At 49.4% G+C, this 25,330-nt stretch overlaps 1 protein-coding gene across 1 annotated transcript in view; it reads right to left on the reverse strand.

The window, feature by feature from the left end:
- Window positions 1–25,330, reverse strand: part of tle2b (TLE family member 2, transcriptional corepressor b) — a 124,916-nt gene that overhangs the window by 84,221 nt on the left and 15,365 nt on the right. The window contains 2 exon segments of the mRNA XM_056277774.1: window positions 17,271–17,334; window positions 19,569–19,666. Of these exon segments, the coding sequence (XP_056133749.1) occupies window positions 17,271–17,334; window positions 19,569–19,666 (162 nt within the window).

The raw sequence follows: 25,330 nt of genomic DNA on the forward strand, positions 1-25,330 counted from the left end.
TCCGCAGCCCTCCCTGGATCGGCAGAGGGGGTGGGGCAACGACCGGGACGGCTCGGAAGAGTGGGGTGATTGGCCAAGTACAATTAGGGAGAAAAGGGGGGGGGTATAAAAAAAGGAAAGAAATGAGTGCAAAAGTAGAATCAGATGACTAGCGCCACACATCGGCACCAGTGAGGTGGTAAAGCGGCAAAGCCACACTGACCAGGAAACTGACCCAACCCAGAGTTACCTACCGCATGCTGAGATCCCCCATCATGATGGAGGAGGGCATGCAGAGTAAGTACAGCAAGGGCTCAGGAGAGCTCACAGAAACATTCTTTAACCCTAGTCGCTGGCCTTGCACTAGCTAACTTTTTGAGTCTTAGGTCGGGATCATCTCATCTCAACACTGGCCTACAGTGCTTGCCTGACTAGGATAAACCTGAACACCATACGCCATTTGGGTGGAGGACACATTCATCTAGAGCACCTTACGTTACCCGGGGGCAGATGCTCGTGTTAGCGTCCACCAATGAGCCACAGTGGGGTTACAACTCCTAACACTGGCGGTGTTAGCACGCGCTTTACCCACGGAGCTGTGGGAAGACCGGGACCCCTGACACATGCTGCACCCACTGGATCACACCACACAAAGCCACGAGGCAACGGCGCCGACTGCGACCGGGGTCAACTGACCGGGAAAGAAGTGGTTTCCTGTCTGAAAGCGCGACGCGATCAGGGTCGTTCCCAATCAGTCTCTTGCTTTACGAGAGGGCGCGGCACCGGGACAAGGCCAGACTCAGTACATTTACTCTGTAAAAAGATCATTTTGAAGCCGCCGGTGGGACTTGGATTCAGCTTCATGCAACGCTGTTTGCAAGTTTAAACCAAGCTGGTCATTTTGACCGTTTTGGATTCTCAAAGTTTAATAACATTGTGAAAAGAAAAAGAAAAAGACACACACCTGCCGCTCCCTGAACGCTCCTAAAACTGCATATAGGGTCCGCGGTGGTGTAGCGGTCTAAGTATCGGCTTTGTGTCGATGCAGTTGCCCACTGGGGACCGGGGTTCGCACCCCGTTCTCGTCAGATCTGACTATGGCCGGACTCGACGAAGCAGCGATAATTGGCAACACTGTCTTCGGGAGGGGGGCGGAGTCGGCTGGTGTGCGTCACATGAACGCGTCTCTGTGTGTGGAGGGGAAAAGCAGCGGTTCGGCCTGGAGTCGCCTTGTCACGAAAGTGGCGAGACGTCTCCTTCGAGACTGCCGGCCGGAGAGATGCAGTTGGCGAACACATGCAGTACGAGGGTGGGTGTTTGAACTACAAAATAGGGATCGATTGGCCACTAAAAATTGGGGGGAAAATCAGAAATGAATTTATAAGACTAAACTGCATGTATTTGCATTAAAAGAGAGAGTGCGGATGTTAAAATTCTTGTACTTGTGTTTAAAGCTCTACATGGTTTTAGCACCCTCATACCGATCTGACTGCTTATCTGATGATGTTCCGAGCCGCTCTCTCAGATCCTCGGGTGCTGGCCCGGTCACCGTCCCTAGAATGATCTAGAAAAGTATGGCGAAGCAGCATTTTGTTTTTACGCACTGACGGCTGGGAATAGACGCCCCGGACAAAGAAGAGAAGCAACGTCCATAGATAGTTTTAAGAATCGGCTCAAGGCCCATTTTTATGCTCTTGCTTTTAATTAATTCCATTTTATATTTCTTTTACTCTTATTTTTTTAACTTGTACTGTGGTTTTATTTCTTGCCTTGTTTTATGTTTTTTTTGCCTAGGTCTGTGTTTTATTACTTTTAACTTATTTTATCTGTATTGTTGAGTTTTATTGTTTCCCTTGTTTTTAATGTAAAGCACTTTGAGCTGCATTTTATGTATGAAAGGTGCTGTACAAATAAAGTTTATTATTATTATTATTAAAATCAGTTTTAGATCAATTGCACAAAAAGTTATGACGAGCTCTACCTAAAACGACCATATGTGGTCAAAATGACCGCTTGTAATTTGCGCGTCATCGTGCACGTCATGTCACTATTTATGACGTGTGCTGGTGGCGTTATTTCCTTCGTGAAGTTAATTCTCTGTCCTAGAAACACACTAGCGTCCTCCAGTGCAGAGAAATAGCTTAAACTTGATATTTTTATTATTGCCAACATGTCTGGGTACAGACGCCGTTACAGACACACCATGACTACCACCGAGGCGTTGCAGTATTTACAGGCGTTGGACAGCGGCCATTTTAAATTGTTTGAAAAATAGTATTAAAGTTGTTAAAATGTTAATTTTGGTGTCAGTTAGCTTCTTAACAGACATACTAACATATGCAATGCATTAATATCTCACCTGGGTATTTATCTTGACAGAACATAAAGTTTAAAAACCCACCGTCATTTTGATGGACCGCAGTCGTTTTAGGTCAGAGTGAAATCCCGGTCGTTCTAGTTTAAGGAACCCCCCCCCCCCCAATCCATCAATCCTTCAACATAAACACAGCAACACACCAAGAAAAAATGGGAGGTTTTCAGTATACTTGAATGTGTACGTCAATATTTCCAGGCTCTGTGTAAGACCTTTTAAAGCCCCGCAAGCCAGGCTGATAAGGAATCCTATTTGCACGAGAACATTAGAGATTATCGAGGAGCATAAAATGTACAGAACCCTGGACTTTACTCAAATTACAACACTAAGCTTATTTATGATGTGAGACAATCACACGCATACATGCAAAATGCTCCGCAGTCTAAATGTTGCCAGTACAGTTCAACAATGAGCCAACACACACAAAAAGAAGAAAAACAAACAAACAGGCTACAGTGAAACAGTGAAACAGGCTACAGTGAAACAGGCTACAGTGAAACAGGCCACAGTGAAACAGTGAAACAGGCTACAGTGAAACAGGCCACAGTGAAACAGGCTACAGTGAAACAGGCTACAGTGAAACAGGCTATAGTGAAACAGGCTACAGTGAAACAGTGAAACAGGCTACAGTGAAACAGGCTAAATTGAAATAGGCCACAGTGAAGCAGGCCACTGTGAAACAGGCTACAGTGAAACAGGCCACAGTGAAACAGTGAAACAAGCTACAGTGAAACAGACCACAGTGAAACAGGCTACAGTGAAACAGTGAAACAGGCCACAGTGAAACAGGCTACAGTGAAACAGTGAAACAGGCTACAGTGAAACAGGCCACAGTGAAACAGGCCACAGTGAAACAGTGAAACAGGCCACAGTGAAACAGGCTACAGTGAAACAGTGAAACAGGCCACAGTGAAACAGGCTACAATGAAACAGGCCACAGTGAAACAGGCTACAGTGAAACAGTGAAACAGGCTACAGTGAAACAGGCCACAGTGAAACAGGCCACAGTGAAACAGGCTACAGTGAAACAGTGAAACAGGCTACAGTGAAACAGGCTACAGTAACACTGCTCGTGTGCTTCACAGCTCCGCTCGCTCCCTGGCTCGTGTCCATTCAGCAGACGGCCAGGGCAGATAAATAAGGTTCCAGTGTAATTGCTGTTTATCTGATGGCGCTGCCACGTTCCAGCCCTGCGAACGCGCCCGGTATCTAACCGTCTTATCTGCCACTAAAAACAAAAACACTGCACTGTCACCGGGGGGGGGGGGGGCGGACAGAAAGCATTCCTGCATTTCTCTCAACAGGCTGCTCTCTTCTCCTCCCCCGTCTACATATTTCCCGCCTATCCTTTCTTCTGGGAGTGACTGCTCACCCGTTCTGTCTCTCCCCCCTTCCAACCATGTGATATTATTGTCAGACACTGTGCCAGTCTCCCTCTCCCTCCCCTACTCTCTCTCTGTCTTGCTCTGCTCTCCCCCGTCTCTCTCCCCCCTCTATATCTCTCCCCCTCTCTCTCATCTCTCTCACCCCTCTCTCTCCCATCTCTCCATCTCCCCCTTTATCTCTCCCTCTCCCCCCCTCACTCTCCCTGTCTTGCTCTGCTCTCCCCCGTCTCTCTCCCCCCTCTATATCTCTCCCCCTCTCTCTCATCTCTCTCACCCCTCTCTCTCCCATCTCTCCATCTCCCCCTCTCTCTCTCCCCCTCCCCCCCCTCTCCTACATATTCTGCAAAGGACACTGGCAGACTTAAAAACGGGCTTTAGGAAGTGGGTCTAATCCAAGGTGATTTAGTTAAATGGGACGCGTATACACACGTGCATGTTTGCTCGTGCGTGTGTGTGTTTCAATGTGTGTGTGTCTGTTTACTTGCACAACCATGTTTGTATGCATATATATATATATATATATATATATAATTAATTTATTCTTAGTCTCGTGTGTGTTTGTGTTTTTGTGTATCCTCCAAACCAATGCATTGTTTATCAGGGTCCCCGGGGCGAGCTTGTCTCTTTTTATCCACCCTCACAAGTGCACACACACACACACACACACACACACACACACACACACACACACACACACAGGAAGACAGCTCGCTGACGGTAAACCATGCAGGACGCAGCGGGCCACGTCAGAGGTGGTGTTAGCTGGCTCTGACTCCTCCATTGTGTCCCGCCAGCCACTCACAACTACATCAGTCACCCGCACACTCCTCCGCGCAGCCTCCACTTGCATCCCATTTCATCACGGGGCGCGTGGCCCAAAAAAATAAAATACGATTGACCTTGAATTTGGGGCAGTATATTCACACGTGACGGGAAGACCCCCAGACCCCCATCCGTCTTCATGCCATTTGTGCGTCCTGCTCCAGACAGTCCAGACAGGTTTAAGACTCTTAAAACAGACACAATCCATGCCTGCATCTGGCCCCACTTACACCCCCGCACAGCGCCCACTACCGCATGGCAGGGCGGCGTTTAGCTTAGCAAGAAGCAATCCCTGTTCAAATGCTGCCCTCATCCTCTGCTCTACTCCCCCCATCTACTTTTGCCCCCTCCTCTCCCTCACTCTTTCACATACGTATACAAACACAGGCATCCACATTCACAGACACAATCCTTCACTATTCTGTCTCTTCTCCAACTCTTTTTTTCTCTCTGCCACTGTCCTTGTTCTCTCCCCCTCTCTCTGCCTCTGCCAATGCCCTTGTGCCCTCCCCCCTTCATACTTCACTTTCATCTCCCTCTCTCCCCCTCCCTCGCTTTCTCTCCCTCTCTTTCCCCCTCCCTCGTACTCTCTCGCTCTATCGCTCTATCTCTCTTCCCCCTCTCTCTTTGCCTCTCTCTCCCCCCTCTCTCTATCTCTCTCCCCCCTCTCTCTATCTCTCTCCCCCATCTCTCCCCCTCCCTCGCTCTCTCTTCCTCTCTACCCCTTTTCTCTCCCCTCCCTTGCTCGCTCTCGCTCTCCCTCTCTCACTCCTTCCGTTGCTCTCTCTCTCTCTCTCTCTCTCTCTCTCTCTCTCTCTCTCTCTCTCTCTCTCTCTATATATATATATATATATATATATATATATGTATACACTCACTGGCCACTTCATTAGGAACACCTGTCCAACTGCTCGGTAACGCAAATTTCTAATCAGCCAATCACATGGCAGCAACTCAATGCATTTAGGCACGTAGACATGGTCAAGACGATCTGCTGCAGTTCAAACCGAGCATCAGAATGGGGAAGAAAGGTGATTTAAGTGACTTTGAACGTGGCATGGTTGTTGGTGCCAGACGGGCTGGTCTGAGTATTTCAGAAACTGCTGATCTACTGGGATTTTCACGCACAACCATCTCTAGGGTTTACAGAGAATGGTCCGAAAAAGAGAAAATATCCAGTGAGCAGCAGTTCTGTGGGCGAAAATGCCTTGTTGATGCCAGAGGTCAGAGGAGAATGGCCAGACTGGTTCGAGCTGATAGAAAGGCAACAGTAACTCAAATAACCACTCATTACAACCGAGGTATGCAGAAGAGCATCTCTGAACGCACAACACGTCGAACCTTGAGGCAGATGGGCTACAGCAGCAGAAGACCACACCGGGTGCCACTCCTGTCAGTTAAGAACAGGAAACTGAGGCTACAATTTGCACAGGCTCACCAAAATTGGACAATAGAAGATTGGAAAAACGTTGCCTGGTCTGATGAGTCTCGATTTCTGCTGCGACATTCGGATGGTAGGGTCAGAATTTGGCGTCAACAACATGAAAGCATGGATCCATCCTGCCTTGTATCAATGGTTCAGGCTGGTGGTGGTGGTGTAATGGTGTGGGGGATATTTTCTTAGCACACTTTGGGCCCCTTAGTACCAATTGAGCATTGTGTCAACGCCACAGCCTACCTGAGTATTGTTGCTGACCATGTCCATCCCTTTATGACCACAGTGTTCCCATCTTCTGATGGCTACTTCCAGCAGGATAACGCGCCATGTCATAAAGCTCGAATCATCTCAGACTGGTTTCTTGAACATGACAATGAGTTCACTGTACTCAAATGGCCTCCACAGTCACCAGATCTCAATCCAATAGAGCACCTTTGGGATGTGGTGGACCGGGAGATTCGCATCATGGATGTGCAGCCGACAAATCTGCAGCAACTGCGTGATGCTATCATGTCAATATGGACCAAACTCTCTGAGGAATGTTTCCAGTACCTTGTTGAATCTATGCCACGAAGGATTAAGGCAGTTCTGAAGGCAAAAGGGGGTCCAACCCGGTACTAGCAAGGTGTACCTAATAAAGTGGCCAGTGAGTGTATATATATGTATATATATATATATATACATACATACAAGTATATATCCCACCATTTCTCTCTCTTCGTCCCTTTCTCGTTTGGCCATGTTTTACCCCGTCCCCCTGTGTCTCTCCTTCTGTCTCTTCTCCATTGCTTTTGTATTTAACTTCCCTCTTCTACTCTTTTCTTCCTGTCACTGTCACTGTGTGTGTGTGTGTGTGTGTGTGTGTGTGTGTGTGTGTGTGTGTGTGTGTGTGTGTGTGTGTGTGTCGCTCGGCATCTCTGGAGCAGTCTGTGACTGTAATGTTCCTGAAGAGAACACAGTGTGTCAGCCTGAATCAGACAGATGAGCTGGGAGTGGAGTAAGAGGCTGAGAGCACTGCATTAATCCTCACACACACACACACACACACACACACACACACACACACACACACACACACACACACACACACACACATACAAGCGCGCAAATATCTCTCTCTCACACATGCACACACACACATAACACACACACAGATATCCCACACATAACACACACACACACAAGCACGCCAATGTCTCTCTCTCTCTCTCTCTCACACACACATACACACGCATGCATGCACATGTGCGCACGCACGCACACACGCACACACACACACGTACGTACATCATGTACATATAACATACATGTCGACTCCCTCCATGCCTGAGGGGCTGTACTAAGCAAACACACACAAACATGTGCAAGTGCGCACGCACACACATGCACGCACACGCACACACACACACACACACACACGCACACACACCCACACCCACACCCACACACACACACACACACACACACACACACACACACACACACACACTGTTGCAGCATATGATTGCATGAGTATTCATTAGAACCCGCCCCCTGCAGAGCCCCTGAACCCCTCCGACAAACATCCACATGCCCACAACAGACACATCCGCCTCCTGACTGTTAGCTGTCAGCATGTGGAAGACATGTCCCCGCATACTTCTGTCAGCATGTGGAAGACATGTCCCCACATACTTCTGTCAGCATGTGGAAGACACGTCCCCACATACTTCTGTCAGTATGTGGAAAACACGTCCCCACCTACTTCTGTCAGCAGACATGTCCCCACATACTTCTGTCAGCATGTGGAAGACACGTCCCCGCATACTGCTGTCAGTAAGTGGAAGACATGTCTTCTCTTGAAAGCAACATGGGCGGTCCATTGCCCTTGAAATAATACTTCTGTCCCCACCGGCGCTTGAGCACTTCTCCACCCATCACACTGTTCTCTGAAAGACTAGACAAATAAAGGGGTGTGGTGGACAGTTGGGTGTGAGGGGCCAATGGGGGAAGGGGCGTGGGGGTGGGCTTTGTGAAAGCTCAAACTACCCATTATCAAACAGGAGGATGGCAACATTTGGAGAAACAACACATACAGCTAAACCCCATGGTCTTCACTTGGGGCAGCATCCAATGATTTGCACTCGCCAAGGGGTGTAGAAGCAGAGGACAGTGATGGTGTTGTCCATACATAAAGGATATAAAGGGGTGTAGATGTAGAGGACAGTGATGGAGGTGTCCACGTATAAAGGTTATATGGAAAGGGGTGTGTGTATATGTAGAGGACAGTCATGGAGGTGTCCATGTATAAAGGTTATATGTAAAGGGGTGTATATATAGAGGACAGTCATGGTGGTGTCCATGTATAAAGGACATAAAGGGGTGTAGATGTAGAGGACAGTGATGGTGGTGTCCATGTATAAAGGATATAAAGGGGTGTAGATGTAGTGGACAATGATGGTGGTGTCCATGTATGAAGGATATAAAGGGGTGTAGATATAGAGGACAGTGATGGTGGTGTCCATGTATAAAGGACATAAAGGGGTATAGATGTAGAGGACAGTGATGGTGGTGTCCATGTATAAAGGATATAAAGGGGTGTAGATGTAGAGGACAATGATGGTGGTGTCCATGTATAAAGGATATAAAGGGGTGTAGATGTAGAGGACGGTGATGGAGGTGTCCATGTATACAGGATGTAAAGGGCGTAGAGGACAGTGATGGATTTGTGGGTCAGACTGAAGGTGTCAGTGTTGTAGAACATCTTGTCCCTGGTTCTCTCAAGTCTACCCAGGGAGTTCAGCCAGATAACATTGGCTTTCTACTTGCCTCATATTCTATGGTGTAACGTGCTGGATCCCACATGCATCACCCCCCCCCCTGCGCGGGTCTTTCATGATTTATAAGAAGTCGTTCCAGAGGGGGTTGATGTAATGTGCACGTTCCCCCAAATCAAAAAAATGTAAAAAAGATTTACTGCCCATTTAAGAATTAGGGGTCAAGGGGTTAAGGAGTTAAGTATAGGAGTAGTACCTTTCCTAGATGGCCTTTCGTGGCATCCTAGACTGGTCTCCATACACCCCAGCACCATGTGAAGAGCAAAATATAGCCCCTCCATGATGAATGACCGTCCGTGCATGGTGAAGAGCCACACCCTCCTCGCGTTAACCCTGTTAACGTCGTCAGGAGACAACAGAGCAGAACACGGCGGATCTAGAGGAGTAAACCTCCATAATAAATCCTGCTACTCCTATGGGTAGCAGTAGGTCCTCGGTAAATAGACTGATGTGATGGACTGGGCGACATCGTGGCTCTGCAGATGATCAATGCCTCTTGACAATGGAAAGGCACAAAATCTCCAGTTAGCGGAGAACCACAGAACTGCATGTGGAGTAGCGCCCCATGCTTTACACAAACATGCGCAACCAAAACCCTATTGGGGCGTCCTGACGGTAGACCTAGGAGGAGGAGGAGTTAAGAATCTGCTTCCTGCGCTGAGCTCAGTCTAATACTGAAATATGAATAATTTCACAGAAGGAGCTAAAATGTTGTGATTGTGAACTGGGATGTACAGGTAAGGCCCATGTAACTTCACTTTTGGGAGAACAAAAGGGTATTTGAGGCTCTCATCAAGTCTCACTGAACACATGAGGAACACAGAGAGCTGAAGAAACAGTTTGGGAGACAACACAGGACTTGATCCGGAAATGAAAAGAGAAACACCACCCAAATGTCCTACAGTATAACCTGTGTTTCATTGCCAAACTTGCAAGTGATGTTATTATCATTAGGAGTTTCAGTGCTGGTCTAGTAGGGCCAAATTTGATCCCAGAGGAAGGCGTCTTAAAAACCCACCATGCCCAGGCAGGAGACGGAGAGAAGGTTCTGGTGATTCAACTTGGCAAACATGTGTTTTGGACTGAAATACTGTCAACTTATGTCCACAATACACTGAGACATTACAGTGCCAAAACTATTTTTAACCAAGTTTACGCAGAACACAGTATTTGACTTGAACACGCAAGAAACATGAAAACATTCTAACGCAGAGAACCAGAGCTTCTGGAAATATCCTGGAAAAATCAGAATCGGAATCAGAATCAGAATCAGAAACACTCTGTTGTTTCATTTCATGCTCTTGCGCACATGAAATGATACGAAACATGGTTTCCCCCAGCCCACAGCAGTGCAACACAAAGACAAAAACACACATCCAATAACTACAAGAACACACATATCCAAACTAACACAACTAAAACATTTTTAAAAAAAAATCACAATCGAGGATGACTGTTGGAACCGCCAGTCTGCATGGGCTAGCAGTTAGCTTAGCCTGCCCTGCTTCCACATCCTGTCAGACCGCCCTCTGCGTTTCCCCTTCGGTCACAGCTCCAGGCAGGGCCGTGGTCCCTGGGCCCACAAGATACAGCAGGTCAAACTCCCCCAGCCAGTCGAATGCCAGCTCTCCCAGCCAGACACCTTCAACACACCTCCCCGCACTCCACACAACGACACTAAAAACACAGTCAAGGCTAGGCGAGGCCGCCACCAGACCACACTCGGTGTTACCGGAAGTGGCGGTCTGCATGGGCTAGCAGTAAGCTTAGCCTGCCCCTCTTCCGCATCCTGTCAGACCGCCCTTGGTGTTACCCCTTCAGTTGCAGGTCCAGGCAGGGCTGTGGTCCCTGGGCCCACAGGACGTAGCAGACCAAGCTCCCCCAGCCGATCCAGCGCCAATTCGACGAGCCATCAAATGAAGACAAACTTAAAAGAGGTGGACAAAGACACTGCATGGACGGTACTGGGTGAGGCCACCGTAAACGTGAATTCGCACCACCATCTTTCCACACCAGTAGTGGGTGAGGCCACTGCAAACGTGAATTTGGGCCGCCATCTACCCACACCGGAAGTGGAAAGCAGTGGAAAAATGTATAAATAAATCTGAGAGTATGTTGATGAATACACCAGCTGGACTGGATGCAGCTCTGGACGTGACCAAACTATCTTCCTATGAATATGTCCACCTTCACACACACACACACACACACACACACACACACACACACACACACACACACACACAGAGGCAGGGCAACAATGCAGCCTTATTTGAAAACACGCAGCGGAATTCCAGGAGAGCTATGAAATCTGAGAGCCATGAATTATGAATACACCAGCCGGGGAAAAGAAAGGCACCTACGGACACGCTCAGCGAGTGACTCGGTGCGAGTGTGTATGTGTGTGAGTTCATGCGTGTGTGTTTTTGTGTGTGAATAGCTTGCACTTTGGCCATATCTCTTTGCACCACACACAAAATGAGTAAGTCTACTGGTACAGACAACGCGAAACTGTACACCTCCTTGAAAAAGATATAGTTTTAGATAAATATGGCGCACAAACCCAATGAATCACAACTAAATTAGAATCTTCCTGGGGGCGTCCGGGTAGCGTAGCGGTCTATTCCGTTGCCTACCCACACGGAGATCACCAGTTCGAATCCCTGTGTTACCTCCGGCTTGGTCGGGCATCCCTACAGCTACCATTGGCTATGTCTGCAGGTGGGAAGCCGGATGTGGGAATGTGTTCTGGACGCTGCACTAGCGCCTCCTCTGGTTGGTCGGGGCGCCTGTTCAGGGGGGAGGGGGAACTGGGGGGGCGGGGATAGCGTGATCCTCCCACGTGCTGCATTCCCCTGGTGAAACCCCTCACTGTCAGGTAAAAAGAAGCAGCTGGTGACTCCACATGTATGGGAGGAGGCATGTGGTAGTCTGCAGCCCTCCCCGGATCAGCAGAGGGGGTGGAGCAGCGACTGGAACGGCTCGGAAGAGTGGGGTAATTGGCTGGATACAATTGGGGAGGGAAAAAAAGTGAAAAATACAACCAACCAATCAATCAATAAGACTCTTTCTTAGGTTTTAACTACACCAGTATTCCTCCATACATAAGACAGGGTACAGGTGGAGGCATGGCATCACCCCTTATTTTTTATTTTCAAATTTATTTCTAGTTTTTCCCCTTATCCCAGCCGATTAACCCAATGGCATATGGCCGGATCTCTTGTCAAATAACTCCCCTGGCTCACGTTTCCACAGGAAGGAGATAGTCGTAACACCAGCTTCCTTCAAACTCGTGGCGGCTGCTCTCGCTATTTTCCATGCTGAAGCCTCGCATGGATCGCATTACCTTCAGGCCGCGAAGGAGACGTAGGGAGAACGCTTTCGGTGGCTTGGCTGCAGGCGCCCAAATGGGCCAGAGGGGTCGCTGGAGAACGACGAGTCCCCGAACACTACACCAATCTACACGCACTATCCCTCGGTAAGGGTAGCCTAATGAATGCCTTACCCTCTGGCCATGACCAGTTACGGCGAGTCTGGGATACAGCATCACCCCTTATAAGCGCAAAATGTTCCTCCCCAGTTCCGACTGAAGACTTTAAGGGCAAATGAACTTGATCATTTTAAGAGGTTTCAACTGATGCCTGGAGAAACTGATGCCTTCACTATGACAGGGTGATGACTGGTGTGAAGGCACAGCTCACCGGGGAGTAGAAACTGAATGTACCGGCCAATCCCGTGCTTACAAAACAATCTCACCTTGTGAGAATGGAAACATCAATATTCATGAAATATTATGTAACTGAAATTCAGAAGGCAATTATTTTTTTTCTAAATGGATGTTTATATTGTGCTCTAGAGGCTTTTCACTAACAGCCAAAGGGGCACATTGCTCATGCTCACATCCTCACATCACACAGTCTCTCGGTAAGTACACACACGAGCATGACCACCGGCCCCAACCCCACCTGTAGGATACCTCTATTATCAGAATTGGAACCGTTTCCCCCAGCCCACAACAGTGCAACGCAAAGACAACAACACATATCCAAAACTACAAAAAACTACAAAAACACATCCATCCAACATCAATCCATCCATCCATCCATTATCCAAACCACTTATCCTGCTCCAGAGATGCAGGAGCCTATATACCAGCAGTCATTGGGCGGCAAGCGGGGAGACACCCCAGACATGTCACCAGGTCATCACAGGATATCAAACATATCCAAAATAAATAAATAAATTTCACTGTCCAAGACAGCAAATGCCAGGATGACCATCAGAACTGCCAGTCTGCATGGGCTAGCAGTTTGCTAAGCCTGCCCCGCTTCCGCATCCTGTCCGACCGCCCTCGGTGTTTGCTCCTCGGGTGCAGCTCCAGGCAGGGCCATGGTCCTTGGGCCCACCGGAAGCAGCAGACCAAGCTCCCCCAGCCGATCCAACACCAGCTCTCCCAGCCGGACGCCCTCAGCACACCTCCCCACACTCCACGCGATGACACTAAAAACACAGTCAACGCTAGGTGAGGCCGCCGCCAGACCGCCCTCAGTGTCATTGGAACTGCCGGTCTGCTTGGGCTAGCAGTTACCTCAGCCTGCCCTGCCTCCGCGTCCAGTCGGATCACCCTCAGTGTTTCCTGTTTGGGTGCAGCTCCAGGCAGGGCCGTGGTCCCTGGGCCCACAGGACACAGCAGACCAAGCTTCTCCCAGCTGACCCAGCACCAGCTCTGCCAGCCCTCAAATGAAGACACAAACTTAGACGCAGATGTGGACAAAGACAGTGCAAGGATGGTACTGGGTGAGGCCACCGCAAACCCAAGTTCGTGCCGCCATCCTCCCACAGCAGCACTGGGTGAGGCCGCTGAAAATCCCAATTTGCGCGGTCATCTTCCCACAACGGAAGCAGAAGAATTGTCCTATACTAATATTCATAATCTTATATAATATAAAAAATAAAATTTAAATTGTAATAATATTGGCTATAACAGCTGAAACTAGTTGAAGTTTAAGTGCACTCTTATTTGAGGCCAGTTTCTCCACCATGACGCCCATCGCTCTCGCCCGCCAGCGAAGCTTCCATTGCCCATCCCTTGTGCCCATCAGTGCTCATAATCACATCATTCCCTGGAAAACGCACACGGAGCTCCCCCATGCAAATCGCACCCCCATCCCTCGCCCTGAGTATTTACAGAGCTGAGAACTAATGACTGCTTAAAGGCGGGGGAGCCGGTAGTGGTACAGCGTGGCGAGTGGAGCCCCTGCCTGTGAAAACAGGCCTCAGTGTGGATGACAGGCCTAACGAGCTAAATATAGCCTTCTGGGTTATCTCCTCTGCGGGCGCACCGAGTCCGTTGTTGCTTCGCATTATTTACGTGTCTGTGCATATACTCTCTCTCTCTCTCTCTCTCTAACTCGCTCGCTCAGTCTCGCCCCCTCTCGCTCTCTTTCTCTCTCTCTTCCGCCCCCTGCCACCCCACCCTTTTCCTCCTCCACTCTGCGTTGCACGTTCTCCTTTCTACTTGTCAGTGTCTTTCCTTCTCTCGCTGTTTCTTTTCCCCATCCCTCCACCGTCCTTCTCACACCATCTCTGTGCCTCTCTCTCTCTCTCTCTCTCTCTGCTACTCTGTGTCGCAATCTTTCTCCCCCCACTTCTACCGCGCTCCAATTCTTTTATTCTCTCTTTATCTCTCGCACTCCTTTATATCCCTCCTTCCCTCCCTCAGTGCCTCCCAATGTTTTTTACCCTTCCCTGACAGTCTTTTCTCTCGAGCCATCTTTCCCTTTGAGCTCCTCTCTCACTCCCCTCCCTCTTTAATTCTCTCGCCCTCTTCTCTGCTCTTTCCTCTGCATACACTCTCTCCTCTCTCCCTCACTCCTCTGCACGCTCTCTCTCTCTCCGCTGCTCACTCTCTCTCCTCTGCACTCTTTCTCCCTCCACTGCTCTCTCTCTCTCTCTCTCTCTCTCTCTCTCTCTCTCTCTCTCTCTCTCTCTCTCTCTATCTCTCTCTCTCTCTCTCTCTCTCTCTCAAAAGCATGCCTATGGAGTAGCATGGCACTGTGTTGGCTATGCACTACAGCAATGTGAATCAAAGTGCAAGTGACTAGGAGTGCTTCACCCTTCCCTTTCGGCTATGCTGGCTCACGTGGAGGTGTTGACCACATGGCTTTCTGACCCTGCCTTGCTTCTCACTTACTGCAACAGGGAACCACAGGAGTGAGGCCCTGCATTTACGTACTCGCCGGCATGTGACGATACTGTTGTTGTGCCGTTTCGCCCCCGCTGCTAGTTAGCCGGCAGTGTGGTCAGCGGTCTGAGGGGCTGTGACATTTACTACGCACAAGTCTCAATCAAATGTCGCCCGTCGCCTGTCTGTAGCCAGTCCACATGCACGCTGCTATTTGTACTTCATGGCGTTCGACAGAAGCAACCTCGGTGCAGGTCTGCTGTGCAGGGGAACGTTGGACGATGGTCTGGGATGTGTTTATGTTCCATACAGTGATTGTGTAAAAACCACGGCTAAAAACAGAGTGTCTGAGATTAGAGAGGAGGGAGATGTCTACCATTTTCGGACATTTGAATATGGCACTGTGTGTGTGTGTGTGTGTGTGTGTGTGTGTGTGTGTGTGTGTGTGTGTGTGTGTGTGTGTGCCTGTATAAGTGTGTGTGAGAGAGAGCGAGAGAGAGTGAGAGAGAGAGAGAGAGAGAGAGAGAGAGAGAGAGAGAGAGAGAGAGAGAGAGAGAGAGAGAGAGAGAGAGAGAGAGAGAGAGAGAGAGTGAAAGAGACTGCGCTAGCCAGTCAGCTAACGGGTCGGACCCTTAGTAGAATGGTTAGCGCAGTTGCCTGTGATGCGGGCAACCTGGGTTTGCTTCCCAGCTGCGGCAGTGGTTCCCGGCTGCCCCCTGAATTCGCTACATTGGGGTCAGAAGTGGGATGGTGAGACCGGAAGGCCATCGGAACCACGTGCACCACAGGCATGAGCGAGCTGGTATGCTGAAACACGAGGACGTGCTTCCTGAAGGAGGGGGAGTGTGTAACGAGCATGGATGGGCAGACTCGCTAGCCGATTGGCTAACGGTCGGACCCTTTAGTTGACTGGTTAGCGTAGTTGCCTGTGGTGTGGGAAACCTGGGCTCGCGTCCCAGCTGACCCCTCATTTCAGGTATATGTTCTGATTTGTTGTTGTTTGTAATGACTGCATTGGCAATAAAAGTGCCTATTTGTCATGCCAATAGAGCACTTTAATTTTGAAATTTGAGAGAGAGAGAGCGAGAGACAGCAAGAGAGAGAGAGAGCGAGCAAAGGGGAGCAAGAGAGAGAGAGAGAGAGAATGCACCTGCTTCATGTGTATCTCAGAATGTGTGTTCATCCTCCAGCCTGCCTGCCTGCCTGTCTGTCTGTTGTCTGTCTGTATTTCTACCTGCTTTCCTGTAGGTCTAGTCGGCAGCCAGGTAGATAGCCTGCCCGGCTGCTCCTCTCTCCCCCTCTACCCCATCTATGTGTCTATCTAGCTTACCGCCCTGATCCGGCCTGCTCCACCAGGTTTTTGAAAGACGAGCTGCTTAGCAGATGGTTCATGTCGTATTCTGGTCGGCTCTGTGTGTTTGTACCACAGTCGGTGGCGCTTACGATACATGTGAGCCTTTAGTCGCACAGACATGAGGAGAGCTCAGGCTGTTAGCGCAGGAGAGCGCACAACAGAAAGAGGGGGAGAGACAGAGACAAAATACAGATCTACAGAGCGAGGGAAAGAAGGCGAGAGAGAGAAAGAGAGCGCACCCGATAGCCAGGGAGAGATCCATCCATCCTTTATCCAAACCGCTTATCCTGCTCTCAGGGTAGCGGGGATGCTGGAGCCCATCCCAGCAGTCACCGGGTGGCAGGTGGGGAGACACCCTGGACACGCTGCCAGACCATCACAGGGCCCACACACACACACACACACACACACCTAGGGACATTGTAGTAAGGCCGATTCACCTGACCTACATGTCTTTGGACTATGGGAGGAAACCAGAGCCCCCAGAGGAAACCCATGCAGACACGGGGACAATATGCAAATGCCACATAGAGGATGACCCGGGACGACCCCCAAGGTTTGACTACCCTGGGGCACGAACCCAGGACCTTCTTGCTGTGAGGCAACTGCGCTAACCACTGCACCCAGGTGGAGACATCGAGAAAAAAGAGCAAGAAAGGGGAAGAGGAAGTGACTGAAAGAACCGAGTGAAAGAGAGAGAGGAGGAAAAAGTGGAACCAAGAGGTATCTCCTTTATGATGTCCTTCCTAAATAGCAGCCATCTAGCTTGTCAACACAGCAGGTCCCGTGATCATATTCCTTGCATAAGGATCCCTTTAGACTCTTTCAGAAGTGGCTATGAAGTGGCTGAGTCAGAGCAGCAGGACCATGGTGGAGGCCTGGCAGAATGATGCCTGACGGAGGTCTGATCGGACTCACCATGATGTAGTGTCTCTGCATCTCCGTCTTCTCACTGGCCAGCTTCTCACACTCGAGCTTCAGGCTGCACAAAAGCAAAAATCACACACACACACACACACACACACACACACACACACACACACACACACACACACATACACACACACACACACACACACACACACACAGATAAAACTGTTATTTCCACAGGGCTCAGTTATTACTGAGGTCAAATGTGGTTTAAGGACATTAAAGGACTGTCTTCATGTCTTCGTTACCTATCACTGCAGTGACTGAAGAGGATTTGAACATGCTGTAAAGATGCATGAGGTACGGCATGCAACTTCAAAAAATTATTAAAAAAAATAAATCCAACGTTATGAATGGATTCACCATGTTTACCTTCGCAACAGCTGCTGCAAAAGTGCACGTACCATGGAGGGGTACCTCACACCGTGACATGAGTGGGTGAGTGTATGTATGTTCGTGCATATGTGCAAAAGTCTGCATATGAGTGTGTAAAAACTAATATACACTCCTGTGCATTTACATGTGCGCGTAACCAGCTGTGCTTGCATGCATATACAGTACCATATGGGAGCATATATGTACACGTGTGTGATTGTGTATGCTTGTGCGCAGTAAGTGTGCATGCATGTGTGTGTTTGTGTACGCTTGTGTGTAGTATGTGTACATGTATGTGTGTGTGTTTGTTTACTTGTGTGCAGTATGTGTGCATGTATGCTTGTTTATGTTTGCTTGTATGCAGTAAGTGTGCATGCATGTGTGTGTGTATATGCTTGTGTGCAGCAAGTGTGCATTCATGTGTGTGTGCGTGTTTGCTTGTGTGCAGTAAGTGTGCATGCACGTGTGTGTGTGTGTGTGTTTGTGTTTGTGTACGCTTGTGTGCAGTAAGTGTGCATGCATGTGTGTGTTTATGTATGCTAGTGTGCAGTAAGTGTGCATGCATGTGTGTGTGTGTGTGTGTGTGTGTGTGTGTGTGTGTGTGTGTGTGTGTGTGTGTGTGTGTGTGTGTGTGTGTGTGTTTGTGTGTATGGGTGTGCGTGTCTGAGACTGATATCCACTAGCTCCTTGCCCAGGGGCAAGTAAAGAGGGTGCATCACGGCAGCCTCTTCAGCCTGCCCACTGAGGTATAGTGAGCTAGCTACACACTGGGATGCCCAGCTACCAAAGGCTGTGCTCTCCCAGCCGAGGCGGCTCGTGGTTGGCTCCATTACAGGACAACCAGCGCTGACCAGCAGCTGTGGCAAATCAAATAAGGACTCTGACATTTTGCTCTGTAATGTTTTCACCCACCCATGAAAGGTCGGAATTACACAAAGACTTGAGCCAAAATCAGCTGAACTCATTACACCATGAGCAGAAATTTAATGTAATCTAAATGAATTAGCTTGATAGCTAGCTAGCTAGGTAGCTAGCTAGATAGATAGATAAAATAGTTTTGAAAAATAATTCTTTTTGATTTCCCCGCCCCAATTTCTCCCCAATTGTATCTGGCCAATTGCCCCACTCTTCCGAGCCATCCCAGTTGCTGCTCCATCCCCTCTGCCGATCTGGGGAGGGCTGCAGACTACCACATGCCTCCTCCGATACATGTGGAGTCGCCAGCCGCTTCTTTTCACCTGACAGTGAGGAGTTTCGCCATGGGGACGTAGCACGTGGCAGGATCACGCTACCCCCCCCCCCGAACAGGCGCCCAAACCAACCAGAGGAGGCGCTAATGCAGCGACCAGGACACATACCCACATCTGGCTTCCCACCCACAGACATGGCCAACTGTGTCTGTAGGGACCAAGCCGGAGGCAACACAGGGATTCGAACCGGCAATCGACGTGTTGGTAGGCAAAGGAATAGACTGCCACGCTACCCAGATGCCCCCCAAAAAATAATTCTCAGGATATAACTACAGAAAAATGTATGATTCATGACAATGAATGAAGGCAGACATGGATGCTGGCTCTGACGCTGAGGCTTCAGTCCTGCCTGAGTCCTGGACTGGACCGAGACTCCCATACTCAGGCCCGTCCTCAACCATGTGCGGGTTTGGTTATGAGTATGTTTATACAGGAGTGTGCAATGGATGCGAGCATGTCCGATAGCATGTACGTAGGTGTGTGTTCGCAGGTGTGAGTACATGTGTATGTATGCATGTGCAGGTCAAGTAAGTGCGTTCATCTGTGCACGCTCTCGTACAATCTACACGGCGTTAATGTCACATGTGCTTGTACGTATATGTGTGATGTGCTTGTGAGTGCGTGTGTGTGTGTGCTGAGGCATGCATGTGTGTGTGTTTACCTGTGGTACTGTGCTTGGAGGAACTGGAACTCCTCCTTAATGCGGTCCAGGGTTTCCAGGACTGTGAACTTGAAAGACTGGCCAGGCTGCAAGGGGACCTGCACAGAGAGAGAGGGAGGGAGAGAGAGAGAAAGAGAGAGAGAGAGAGAGAGAGAGGGAGAGAGAGAGGGGGGGGGATGGGGAGAGAGGATGAAGATAATGTAAGGAAATTGAAAGCCTGTGTGGTGTGTGTGTGTGTGTGTGTGCTATTTCTGCCAACTTATAAATGTGCACGTGTGTATGTGTGAGTGTGTGTGTTGTGGGTCTGTGTATGCCCCTGAATGTAATGTGGTGCCTGCAAGTGCAAATGTATGTGATTGTGTGTGTGTGTGTGTGTGTGTGTGTGTGTGTGTGTGTGTGTGTCTCAGAGAGCAAGGGAAGTAAGTCAAGAAAAAAATTCCAGGATGAAAGTGAGAGGGAAGGTCACCCCCCCACACACACACACACACACACACTGTAGACCCCCCCCCGCTACACACAAACACACACACACACACACACACCCTTCCTTCTCCTCCACCTTCCTTCCTCTCGTCTCTCTCTTGCTCGCCCACCTCTCCCTCTCTCTGTCTCTCTCTCTCTCCACATTAGCATCCTCGCCACTCAGCCGGCGTGCTAATGTATTCGGGCCTACGGAGCGCTGGAGAGCAGGAAACGTCACATGAATAACTTATGGGGAATCACGGCAACGTCTCTCTCTCACCTGCTAAAAGCTAAAGAGGACCCAGCAACACAAGCACCTCCCGGGGGTACACCACCCACCCGCCATCCGCTCCCCGTGTCAGTCCAAAGCCCTCTTCCATGGACCCGCCTCCACCACCGGTTCTCTGAGGTTTTATAATCAAGGCCGCCACAGGTGGTTTTTAAAAGCGCTGTGGATGTAATTGTACCTTTTTTGGAGTGTGTGTGTGTGTGTGTGTGTGTGTATGTGATTATGTGTGTATTCTGTGATTATGTGTGCATTGTATGTGTGTGTTGGGGGGTCTGCGGTGTGTGTGTGGGGGTCTACAGTGTACAGTGTGTGTGATTATGTGTGTATTCTGTGATTATGTGTGTATTGTGTGTGTGTGTGTGGGGGGGGTCTACGGTGTGTGTGGGGGGGGGTCTACAGTGTACAGTGTGTGTGTGTGATTATGTGTGTATTCTGTGATTATGTGTGTATTGTGTGTGTGTGGGGGGGGTATACGGTGTGTGTGGGGAGGTCTACAATGTGTGTGTGTCTATATATGTGGTTGTGTATGTGTGTGTGTGGGGGGGTCTACAGTGTGTGTGGGAGGGTCTACAGTGTACAGTGTGTGTGTGTGTGGGGGGGGGGGTCTACAGTGTGTGTGTCTATATATGTGGCTGTGTATGTGTGTGTGTGTGGGGGGGTCTACAGTGTGTGTGTCTATATATGTGGCTGTGTATGTGTGTGTGGGTCTACAGTGTGTGTATGTATATGTGTGCGTGTACGCGTGTGTGTGTGGGGTCTACAGTGTGTGTGTGGCGGGGGGTTACAATGTGTGTGTGTGGGGGGGAGGGTTTCTAGTGTGTGTTGGGAATATCTACAGTGTATGTGTGTGTGTGTGTGTGTGTGTGTGTGTGTGTGTGTGTGTGTGTGTGTGTGTATCACAGGTCAGGTGGTTGGGAGTGTGGTGTTGTTAAGGTAACCTCTAGGTTTCCCAAGTCAGAGAAGATACTAGTCCGTCATGTAGCTGTACTTTACGGTTCAGTTCGGTTCAGCTGTTTCGGCCCATCCTCCCATCAATTTATTCATCTACACATCATTCCATTCCTTACCAAGCTATCTACCCGCCAGTCCAGCCATTAATTCAACCATCTATTCATCTTCACACCTATCCGTTAGTAATCCATCCTTCTACTCAATAATCCATCCATCCATATACACAGCCACCCATCAAGACACCCAGCTTTACGTTCCCCAAATCATCCCCTTCAACCACCCAACTATCCAGCCCACTGCAGCCCGGTCCGGGGATCTTGGGTGGCTATCGACCTGCAGCTACAGCTAAAAGATTGGTGGTTTCAGTGGCGGAAGCCTCATTAGTCTAGACAAGCACAATTCAATTAGATTTCAATTAGTGCGATGGTAGAGGTCAGCGCAGCGCCGGGTTCCCCCAGTAATTAAGCCACCGAGCCGGGGCTGAGCCGAGGCAGACGTAGGGGGCCCCACCACATGGATGGCTGGATGAGCGCAATGCACACACACAAAACCCACGGGGTGGCAGGGAGAGGTAGGGTGTGTGTGTGTGTGTGGGGGGGGGGGGAGGTTACGGGTCGGGAGGGGAGGTGTGTCTGCCAGCGGATCCCTCCTGATCTTGATTCACACCATGCATACTGAGTCAGAGAAGGTGGGGGCAGGAGTTAGCTATCTGGCACATGGAGGGCCTGGTTGTAACACTATGACATATTCAGAATACAGCAGTGGCGGCTGGTGCTAAAAAAACTTTTTTGGGGGGGGGGCGCAATTTAGCTTGGCGCAGCCCACCTAACAGCAGCTTTAATGTCCACACAGTCACAGAGTTATCAAGAAGGACAGTGTAGCCTATAGATTTTATCAAGGTTGGTAGACGGTGGATGATTGACAGAGGCGTCGTGGTGGGTGTGAACATGATTGACAGCCACGAGAATTGTCCAATCACATCGGATCAAAACACATTAAAACAATACCAGCTCGCTGCCAATAAAAGTGGGAGTGTCTGGGGCGGCACAGAACTGCACCCCATGGAAAATTTGAAGAAACCAATCAGACAGCAGCCTCAAGTCACCACAAGTTTAAGGGCTTGTATCGTTTGGCCAGCGCCCCTCACCCAGGAAGTACACGTATTCAGACAAGAATATAAGATTTGAACCAATATTTAATGCTGCTGACAGGCGCTCGCAGACTGAAACACACTTTTATTTCATCATTATTTGCATTATACAACTAAATTATATTTAACATGTTGAAGTAGATTTCCATCTCTTGATGTTTGAAGGGGGCGGCGCCCCAGCGCCCTGTACTGGCCAGCCGCCACTGGAATACATTAATGTGGTCTCTGCATTCAGCACACGCTACGTTTCCGAAACACCAGTATTCAGATTACAGTTACTGTATAAATGTTAAAGCGGGGGCACTTTCAGAACATTTCCCTTCTAATCAGTGCTGGCGTTACGGGTGAGACGATGTCGTCACGTTTATGGCACACAAGCGTTAGCTTGCATGGAAACTGAAATCCGAATAGGAGGAGATCGTCTCTTAAAAGGTAGGCTTAGGCTGCTGTCCGCGACTTAGCAGTGACAAAACATATGAAAAACATTGAATTTGCCATGATAGATCTACTCAGAAACACTTTCTTTGTCATTTCATTTCATGCACTCATGCACATGAAATTGAATGAAACATCATTTCCCCCCACCCCACAGCGGTGCAACACAAAGACAAGAACACATCCAAAAACTACACGAACTACAAGAACACATATATCCTAACTAACACATATCTACACAAAAAAAAAAATTACTGTCCAGGAGAGCGAACGCCAGCCAGGACGACTGTCGGAACTGCCGGTCTGCATGCTAGCAGTTAGCTTAGCCTGCCCCGCTTCCGCATCCTGTCAGACCGCCCTCGGTGTTTCCTCTTCGGGCACAGCTCCGGTCAGGGCCATTGTCCTTGGGCCCATAGGACGCAGCAGACCAAGCTCTTCCAGCCAATCCAGTGCCAGCTCTCCCAGCCAGACACCTCTGACGCACTTCCCCGCACTCCACATGACGACACTAAAAACACAGTCCAGGCTAGGCGAGGCCGCCGCCAGACCGCCCTCAGCGCTATCGGAACTACTGGTCTGCATGAGCTAGCAGTTAGCTTAGCCTGCCCCGCTTCCGCGTCCTGTCAGATCGCCCTCGGTGTTTCCTCTTCGGGCGCAGCTCCAGTCAGGGCCGTAGTCCTCGGGCCCACAGGATGCAGCAGACCAAGCTCTCCCAGCCGATCCAGCGCCAGCTCTCCCAGCCATCAAACCAAGACAAACCTTAGGCGCAGACGTGGACAAAGACACTGCATGGACCGTACTGAGTGAGGCTGCCGTAAACGTGAATCTGCAGTGCCATTCTCTCACACTGGAAGTGTGAATTTATATGTGACATAAATTACATAAATGATAGAGCACAACTATTTCACATGTGCCTTTTGAAGATGTATTCTAAATGTGATCTGAATAAGTTACTCTTTTTGGATATGGTAACTGAATACGTTACTAGTTACATAGTTATGACAGTGAGTGTTCAGTGACTAAATACTTTTCCAAGTATCTTGCCCAACCCTGAGCATACATTAGCATGAACGTGTGTACACACATGCACACACTCATCCACAAAAGGCAGACCTGTTTGAAAGAACACACACACACACACACACACACACACACACACACACACACACACACACACACACACACGCAGGCATATTCATACAATAAAGCCTGTAAATGCAGGCAGCACGCCGTTCATCTGGGTTCAGTCCACGGACTTTGCAAGAAAGAAGGATGAGTGTAATGACTATAAAAAAACATGCCCTCCAAGGTCACACAGACCTTGACCTTGGTTGGGGTTCCCAAGCTGAAAGCTACTCATTTTGCTGTGAACATTGCTCCTGATGAGGACAGCAGGAGCAATGGTGCAGCATCAGCAGTAATGCAGATGTTGTACCGGGCTATTGTGGTGAAGAGGGAGCTGAGCCAGAAGGCAAAGCTCTCAATTTACCAGTCAATCTTCATTCCAACCCTCACCTATGGTCATGAGCTTTGTGTAGTGACCGAAAGGGTGAGATCGCGGATACAAGCGGCTGAAATGAGTTTCCTCCGTAGGGTGTCTGGGCTCATCCTTAGAGATAAGGTGAGGAGCTCGGAGTAGACCTGCTGCTCCTTCGCGTCAAAAAGAACCAGTTGAGGTGGTTCGGGGCATCTGATTAGGATGCCTCCTGGGCGCCTCCCTTTGGAGGTTTTCCAGGCACGGCCAACTGGGAGGAGACCCCGGGGTAGACCCAGAACTCGTTGGAGGGACTACATGTCCAATCTGGCCTGGGAACACCTAAGGATCCCCAGGGGGAGCTGGAGGGCGTTGCTGGGGAGAGGGACGTCTGGAGTGCCCTACTTAGCTTGCTGCCACTGCGACCCGACCCCGGAGAAGCGGCTGATGATGAGATGATGAGATGACTAGATAAATGTAATTAACTGCTCAAGGTGCTTTTTATTCTCCTTCTCGTCCAACAGACATTCCAAATGTGCAACTGACTGCAATGCTTTCCTGTGACTGTAATAACAGCATGCATTAAAACGTTTTTTTATGATAGAAAAAAATATATACACACACACACACACACACACAAGCTGACATATACACAATTGGAAGAGTGTACACAGACAAGTCATACAAGTATGGGGGAGAATACACACGAGTGAACTCACTGCATAAATGAAAGAACATACACGCACACCGCTGCATTCGCGCTGAAGCCGACATTATCCATGAACCACTAAGTTCACACGCACGCACACACGCACGCGCATGCACAAACACACAGGGGAGCGGTTTAGTATGGATGGATGGATGGACAGAGGGAGGGAGAGGAGGAGGGAGATAGATACTCATCTGACACACAGACAGAGAGAGAGGGGTGGGGGCTGTGTGGGGTGCAGAAAGCGACAGAACCGTCCTGACACGCTCGCAGAGGAAGGGGGGGGGGCTAG

The sequence above is a fragment of the Lampris incognitus genome, chromosome 3, assembly GCF_029633865.1.
Source record: "Lampris incognitus isolate fLamInc1 chromosome 3, fLamInc1.hap2, whole genome shotgun sequence".
NCBI lineage: Eukaryota > Metazoa > Chordata > Actinopteri > Lampriformes > Lampridae > Lampris > Lampris incognitus.